This window comes from Tupaia chinensis, unplaced genomic scaffold (genome assembly GCF_000334495.1).
Source record: "Tupaia chinensis unplaced genomic scaffold, TupChi_1.0 Scaffold139677_1, whole genome shotgun sequence".
NCBI lineage: Eukaryota > Metazoa > Chordata > Mammalia > Scandentia > Tupaiidae > Tupaia > Tupaia belangeri.
In genome coordinates this window covers 962,495-971,088 of record NW_006199558.1, presented here as the reverse complement: position 1 = coordinate 971,088, position 8,594 = coordinate 962,495, and the positions used below count along the sequence as shown (strand labels likewise).

The 8,594-nt window shown below is 38.4% G+C and overlaps 1 protein-coding gene across 2 annotated transcripts in view; it reads left to right on the top strand.

Moving 5' to 3' along the window:
• Nucleotides 1-6: 6 nt before the first annotated feature.
• THSD7A (thrombospondin type 1 domain containing 7A) overlaps nucleotides 7-8,594 on the top strand; it is a 491,805-nt gene continuing 483,217 nt past the window's right edge. For both annotated transcript variants that reach the window (XM_006162059.3, XM_006162058.3), the window contains exon 1: nucleotides 7-371. In XM_006162059.3, coding sequence (XP_006162121.1) covers nucleotides 197-371 — 175 coding nt within the window. In that variant the 5' untranslated portion in view covers nucleotides 7-196. The remainder of the gene's footprint in view (nucleotides 372-8,594) is intronic.

Below are 8,594 nucleotides of genomic sequence, written 5' to 3'. Positions count from 1 at the left end.
GGTGGCCGCAGCTACGGCCACCACGGACGCTATTGTTCCCTGGTGTTAGACGTGCTTTCCCTCCTTTTCATCTGAAGCGAACAATAGGAGGAAAGAGCTTTGCTTTCGGTACTCCTCTGGAAGACGGTCAGAGAGCAAAGAAAAATTCCCTGCCGAGCGTGCAACGGATCTGGACCCTGGAGCGGCTGCGGGCGGCATGGGGCTGCCAGCGAGGCGCTCGGCGTCAGGGAGCCGGGGCGCTGCGGGGCCGCGCCGGGGCGTCCTGCAGCTGCTGCTGTCGCCGGTGCTCCTGCTGCTACTGCACCCAGGCGCCTGTGGGGCTGCAGCGCAGGGAGAGGCGGAGGCGCCCACCCCCTATCTGTGGAAGACGGGTAAGTGGGACGGAGTTCCCCCTTCTTCGTGTCCTCACATCTGCTCCACTGTAAGGAGCTGCGGGCTTTTGGAGGGACCCCTGAGCTTTTTGATGGTCGGATTATGCTGGGATCCTAAGGTAAAAAGTATGATTCCTACGAAGCAAATTAGGTCATGTCCGATGCTATTAGGAAAGAAAAACAGAACAACTAAGAGGCAACAGTGAGTCACTGGAATGTTATTTCTCTCTAGCAGCTCCGTAGTTAATGAGGACAACGCTTCACTTCCGTAATGAAGTGCAATATTTTTAACCTCTGATTCGCATTCTACTGGGAGTTACTAAAATATATTCTAGCAAAGAGCAAACAAACTGGCCCGATCTTCATTGTGTCTTTAGTCAAGCAATACGCTCCGTGCCTTGATAGGAGTGCACATGGAGTTGAATTTGTTAAGTTTGGCTTTGTGTTATCTGGGACATTCGGAAACAAACCACTCAAGGGCCGTTCTAACAGTAAAAGGCAAAAAAAAAAAAAAAGTGCTGATGAGCCCTCGGGGAAGATTGAGTAAAGCTCAATTTTTAATGAGTGAATTGTAGGATTTTAAAAGTACCACTGTTAGGATGTTTGAGTTTAAACTTTCCCTTCCTTGGGAATTCTTTCGCTTTGTTTTTCAATCACCCAACAAAAAGACTGTCTAAGTGCCACTCAGTACCTCCCTGTGAAGTGTCTGGACAGCCTGGTAGGGCAGTGACCAGCAGGAAAACAGTACCAAGTGAGGACATGTCACCCTGCTCCTGCTGACTGGGTTTCTCAGACCACTAAAGGACGCTGAAATTTCTTCCGCAGACCCAAAACTTCACGTGTTCGTATGAATACAGTGGGAAAAGATTGTTCCTGTTGGTTAGAGCCTGAGATAGTAGAGTTCCTCAGCAATGCCTAAACAGTCAGAAAAGGATGTACTAGAAAGGGAAAGTATGAATTCATCGTGGGATTGCAAACACAGTTCAAAGAGTACGTCTCTTGCCTGGCTTCAGCCAATCTCTGCCCCCATGCTGAGGAGACAGATCAATTTATTCTAAAATTGTACCAATATCCTGAATTTGTAAAGAAGTTATTATACATCTATTCAGCAACTTAATGGCGATAAAACAAACTAAGACATAATATGTATTTTGTCTTAGAATAATGAAAAACACACATATTTATAAAAGCAAAATAATTCTTGCTAACACTTTAAAGATTGGTTGATGAATGAATACAGAAGAAATAACAGGATTTTCATGTAAGATAAGTTGAAGCTCTCTAGGTAAAGTCATGGTTTTACTTTTCCAAAACTCATTCATATGTCAAACACTAGTCAAACTCTAACTTCCCATCGTATAGGATTATTTGGATGCTTGCTAAGAACTCAGGTGAGTAAGAGTTTGACAAAATTGGACTTGCCTTGTTGAAATTTGTACTATCAAAGTAACAAGAGCCAAGCAGTAATTCAGATCGAAAAGAGTCTAGGCAACATTCACTGTGCAGCATCTGAGGTGCCAATATATGTCAACATAAATGTCATGGTGAGAACACAAGCCAATAAACAGCTTAAAATAGTGGAACGCTCTCAGGAGCAAGGATATGGAGACCTTGATTCAAGTGCCAGTTCCAGTTTTCCCCAGCATCAGAACGTTGGCAGTTCACTTAACTTTTGACCCCTAGTTTCCTCAACCGTGTATAAATATAAAGATACCTTCTTCTGATCACATAGTGAAAATCAAATGAGTGAGTCAAAAGAAAGTCTTTAGTAAGTTTTAAAGTTATGTGTAAATATAAGCTAGTGTAATGAAGATGATGATAATACTTTTTTCAGCGATCCTTGGTTTGGTTTAAAGAAATGGTGAATTAAATTGGAGAGAAAAATAATGAATTCCTCTCCCTTTCTGACCTCCTAGAAGGAAAGGGGGCTACCATATCTATAAAGAAGTTGGAAGTAATTCTTAAAGATTAAGGGACTATTTAAAGGAAAGGGGTACATCGTAAATGAAAATCCAGAGAACATAGAATCATAAGTGTTTGTCATTTGATGAAAATAAAAAGGCAGAAAGAGAATTGGGAGAGAAAAGAGGTGACACAATCTTGAATTTCTACTCAATGGAATGTGTTTGGTCTTGGTACAGAACACTATAGGGAATTACATTAATGGTAAGATTGAATTAAAATGATGCAGTGAAAGTTCTAGTAGATGATGAGCTGGGACAGGAAATCTATGTGTGTCACTGACATGCTATAGAACTTTGACAAATTTATTAATGACTATGTTCTTGGCTTCCTAATTTTAATATTCAGTGTTGAGAAAAGATGATATTTAAGGGCTTTTTTAACTCTAAAGTACTTCATAGATATGAACAAATATGCAAATGAACACATCAGAAATAGATATGTATATATACCCAAATATAGCACATATATGTGAAATGTATACATGTATATAGTACATATTACTTATGATACATTATATGTAATGTATTATATACCTTATATGAGAGCTTTATTGCCAACTTGCAACGGAGTTACTGAGAAACTACAGCTTGCAGTCATCATGGTATAGGTTGAATAAAATACTGTCATCCCTGCCTTCAAGAAACTTAAAATTGGACGATATACATAACAACTATAACTTGGCATACCATATCCATGAATAGAACATGCTGAGAATAACCAAATGGTATTTAATTCTCTCTCCTACACTGTTGATTTATAACAAAGAGAACTCTGGAATTTAAGATATTTAAAATGTTTATTGAAGTATAAAAGTTAAAATTTTTATTAGTTTTTTTGTCATAGTCATTTGAAAAGTAACTTGTCTGTGCAAATAATTGGTAAACATATTTCATATACACAGAGGTACAGCCCATTATTGAAAAATAATTACCGATAAGTGTTAAAAAGTTTCTATTATTATAGCATATGAGGTTATTTCCACAGTAATTATGGTTAATTATATTCACTTGGCAATTTTAATTGTGACTTGCAGAGGATTACACAAAATATGATTGACTTAGCATGAGTCAGACAGACCATACTTACTACATTGAAGTTTTATCAACTTTGCCATAGTTATATTTTAAAATTATTTAAAAAATAGAAAATATTTTTCAAAAGTCTCAATGAAGTCATTGAATTTGCTTTTATATAATGAAGTTACACTGAAATCCAGCAAACATGTACATACAAATAATTTTTTAGAACTCCATTGATGAGGTATTTAAAGGTATAAGTTTTCTCTCATGGAGACTACTTTTCACATGAAATACTTTTGAACTAGGTTCATCTACTGTGGGACAGCACTATTATTGATAGTCTCTGTGTTCTTTACCAAGTTAATTGCATTAAAATAATACCTTTCTTTTTCATTTTCCTTCTTGTACTATTAATATCATTGATTAATTCAAATGTCACATATTCTGCAATGTATACAAAACAAAATTCTATCTTAATCATCAAATAAGAAAGAGAAAATGATGTCATTCCAGGTTCTCCTAATATGATGGTGGGGAGATTATCCTAACAGAAGTGTTTTAAACTTTAGTTGTGCATACAACTTGACCTTACTTGGAGTGTGACAGAGTTTACATGGAAAAGAAGGATGGAGTAGAGTAGATAGAACATGGGCATCAGTGTCAATCATTCCTAGGTGATGTGGATCAAAAATACTCTACACATGTTACCTAGGCAACTATTTCATCTCCCTGAAACTTTTCTTTTTATCTCCAATAGCTATAGGAGTTTAATGAGGATTAAACATTATAGTATGCGATGTAATAATAGAGGAGCTAACACCTATTAGAAGTTCAGTAACTAGGGACCTGCAGTTAGTGTAATGGCTATGTCGCTGGACTCCCATGTGGTCGACTGGGGTTTGAGTCCTGGACCTAGTGGCTTGAAATTCACACCGGGCGCATGTGCGTGCGTGCCCAAGATCCCGAGAGGAGAATATTTTATATATATGTATATGTATATATATATGTATATATATAAAGTTCAGTAACTAATAGTTTTTATTTACTATTATTCTGTTATATTATACAGTGACTACTTAATTTTATGACCTGGAGCAAGTCTAGTAATGTGCATTAGCTTTCTGTTAAGCATCTCTCTTTTTTTCAATAAATGCACTAGAAATTACAAATTATACAGTTAATCAAAGTGCTAGATACTCAGATGAGTTACAAGGAGGCAGTGCTGTAGAGAGGAAAGAACACAGGCTTTGGGGTCAGACAAACCACTATTTAGGCCCTATCTCTACCTGACTAGTTAGGTTAGTTATACTCTTGGACTTTTTCACCTTAGACTGATGATGGAAGTTCTGTAGGAAGGCGGCCTTTGTGAAGTTTTAACATGTAGTAAAAACAAAGTATGTAGCATAGTGCTCGACTATAGTGAACATTCAAAGAGCGCTAGGTCTCTTCTCATTCTTTATATTTCTCCCTCTAAAAATGAAATAACTTAGAGGACCAGCAGATGGCGTAATGGTTATGTCACTGGACTCCCAAGTAGTCGACCACAGTTTGAGTCTTGTTCTGGACCCGGTGCCTTAAGTCACACCAGGCTGTGGGCATGTGTGCCCGAAATCCCTAGAGGAGACTGAAGGAGAAGGGATTGCAGCATGATCATCCCCCTGGGGAGTGATTTCTCTGTTTTTATCTCTCTGTGTCTCTCTGGTGAGCTTACATGCCCTATAGTAAAAATATCTTTTGGAAAAAAATAATGACATAACTTGCAGAAATTCTACTGGTCTAATACATTCACCTATGTTTCCACTAAAGGGCACCATGAAAGACAGATGAAAGTCTAGAAAGAGAAGTTATTTAATTATAGGCTTATCTGTTTGTTTATTTGGCATTTATATATAGATAGCATTTACCAAGTATTGTAAAAATATTTTGAGCAGTTATTTCTGGTGAATTATGTATATAGAACTTTTGATCATTTATTTGTATTGTGCCTCAGGATTTACATTTTTTTTGGGGGGTGGGAGAGTTTTTTGCTATAGGGCATGTGCGCTCGCCAGAAAGACAGAGAGAAACAGAGAGATAGAAAGCGAGAAATCACCCCCCAGGGGGGATGGCCATGCCACAGTCCCTTCTCCTCCACTCTCCTCTTGGGATCTTGAGCACACACGCACACGCACCTGGTGTGAGTTTTTAAGCCATCGGGTCCGGGATGCGAACCGCCATCGACTATGTGGGAGTCCAGCGACATAGCCATTACACTAACTGCTGGTCCCAGGATTTACATTTTTGAAGTTAACATTGTTACCTATCAGTCCAAATTAAATGCTTTCACAGTAGAATTATTTGTATTTTATGGATTGGTTTGTTCTACTTCTCAGGTGGTTTATTTAAAAAAAAAAACAAAAAAACAAAAACAAACCAAAAAAACACCTACAGTTTAGTGCCTTGTCTGTATTTCCTTCTTTCTTAGTATATGTAACACAGTTAGTAATCAGAATTTATCAGTATTTTTTTAGTACTTGGATCAAAATAGACAAATGCTCAGGTGTTTATATGAAGCTTTACTTTCTAAATGTTCATTTGTGTTTTTTCTCCATCTACCCTTATTTCATATTTTCCACAGTATAACTTCCACATACTTTCTGAACACAAATGAGTAACTTTGGGCTACTCCTTATGAAAACTATAAGTAGTACATGATCTGCAAAATTATGGAAGTCCTCATCAAAACTGAGATTAAGAGTTCTGAAGGTTGCACATAACCCAAATTGTTTTCTACCCATTACTTCTATATAGAGTACTGGCCTTATGTCAAACTTTGGGCTACTCCTTATGAAAACTATAAGTAGTACATGATCTGCAAAATTATGGAAGTCCTCATCAAAACTGAGATTAAGAGTTCTGAAGGTTGCACATAACCCAAATTGTTTTCTACCCATTACTTCTTATGTCAGTGGCATAAGATTCTGACATTCTGATTAGATTATCAGCACAGTGTGATTATGATTTCATACGTTTTCAGAGGAAATGAAGTCCCTCAACTTTTGGTGTGAGTTAAAATGGTGACGTTGGACAGTAGGGTCCCCTGGTAAGGGAAGAGTGGAATCTTCTCAGTCTAACGAATATATAGAACAGACTCCCTTGGAATTGATATCAAGGCACATTGTATTAGTCATATGTGGTCATTAAGGAAAGAAGCATTAGAAAAGTGGCCTTTGAGAAAATATTTCCATGCTATCACAGGAAGAATGTAGAGTGTGAACTAGAGGTGCCAATGAGTCATAAGGTAGAGAGCTGCTAAGTTTCTTCTTCAAAACTTTACACTAACAATTTAGAATGTTAAAATTATGAAAAATAAGTTACCCTTAGTTCCCAAGTACCTAAGTACCTAAGCAGTAAGCAAGTTTATATGTGTATATATATATTTTTTTTTTGAGAGGTTTTTGCTATAGGGCACATGTGCTCGCCAGAAAGACAGAGAGATAGAGAGACAGAAAGCAAGAAATCACCCCCCCCAGAGGGGATGGCCACACCGCAATCCCTTCTCTTCCATTCTCCTCTCAGGATCTTGGGCATGCACACACATGCACCAGGCGTGAGTTTAAGCCACTGGGAGTCCAGCAACATAGCCATTACACTAATTGTTGGTCCCAGCAAGTTTATATTTAGCAGAATTAATGAAATGATTGAAAGCATATTGGGGTCCAACCATCGTAGTGTGTGCTACTAAGGTACTCTGTAGACAGGCACCACATGAGGGCCCTGTGTTTGATTCCTGGACTACACTTAAGTCTTAGAATGATGGCATGCATCTATAATACCAGTGACCTGGGGAGGCTGAGGCGGGAGGATTGTGAGTTTGGGGCACACCTGTACAAAATAGTGAGACCATGCTTAAAAGAGCCAAGCACGGTGGTATATGTCTGTATTGCCAGAGCTGACAAATGGAGGCAAGGGTCTAATAACATGATGAGACCCCATGTTAAAATAGACACACACACACATATACATAGGTTGGAGAAACATGGCAATACTTAGAACAATGATACAAAAAAAGCAGTTTAGCTATGGCTTCTGATGAATAATATGACCTAAACAGAAAGATACTGTTATATCTTCCAAACTGCCAATTGAGTTAGTTGATATTTTGCAGTTTGATAGGTTAAGTTACCATGTTTGGAGTGTCTCTTTGTCAAGTCTCATTATATCTCAATTCTCCTGTCCCAACCTCCTGAATAGCTGAGAATACAGGTACATCCCACCATGCCTGGCTTTGGGAGTGAGCCAGAAATCTAACTGAGCTTCCTATGTGGCTTCAACCTGCCAAGCAGCAGTTTCAACCATCATGGACTACAGTGGCTGGGCCGTCGGGTAGTATTTTATGGTTGCATGTTTCTGTATGTGGAAGTTATACTGTAGAAAATATAAAATAAGGGTAGATGGAGAAAAAACACAAATAAGTTCCTTTATGTTGACAATCCTTTTGTAATGACACACGTGGTACGCTAATGTTTCAGGGAGGGCTCTAAGTCATGTGAGATATCAGAGAGTGACAATGTACACAGGAGTCACGTTGGTAAATTCAGGGGATGCTACGTATGACTGCTAAAACTTGGGGAGATAGTGAGACATTGTAAGACAAAAACAAAACATAGAAAAAAGAGATAATAGGCAAACAGTCTACATTTATTTTAAATTATCTTATTTTACTTTATTTTTATTTTGGAGAAGTTTGTTTTTTTGCTATAGGTATGTGCATTCACCAGAAAGACAAAGAGAGAGAGAGACAGACAGACAGACAGAGACAGAGACAGAAAGCGAGAAATCACCCCCCAGGAATGATTTACATTCTCCTCTCAGGATCTTGGGCATGCATGCACATGCGCTGGGGATGAGTTTAAGCCACCAGGTCCAGGACTTGAACCACGGTCAACTATGTGGGAGTCAAGTGACGTAGCCATTATGCCACTTGCAGGTCCCTAAATTATTTTATTTTTTAATGTGTTTTTTAAATTTCCTTTAATTGCCAAAGGGCTCGTGTGTGTGTGTGTGTGTGTGTGTGTGTGTGTATGTGTGTGTGTGAGAGAGAGACAGAGACAGAGATACAGAGAGATCTCTTCCAATGTAGAATGGCCATGCCCAAATTCTTTTTTCTCCATTTTTCCATTCCATCTGAATACTGGGCATTTCTGCACATGTTTCCAGATTTTTTTTGAGAGAGAGATTTTTGCTATAGGGCATGTGC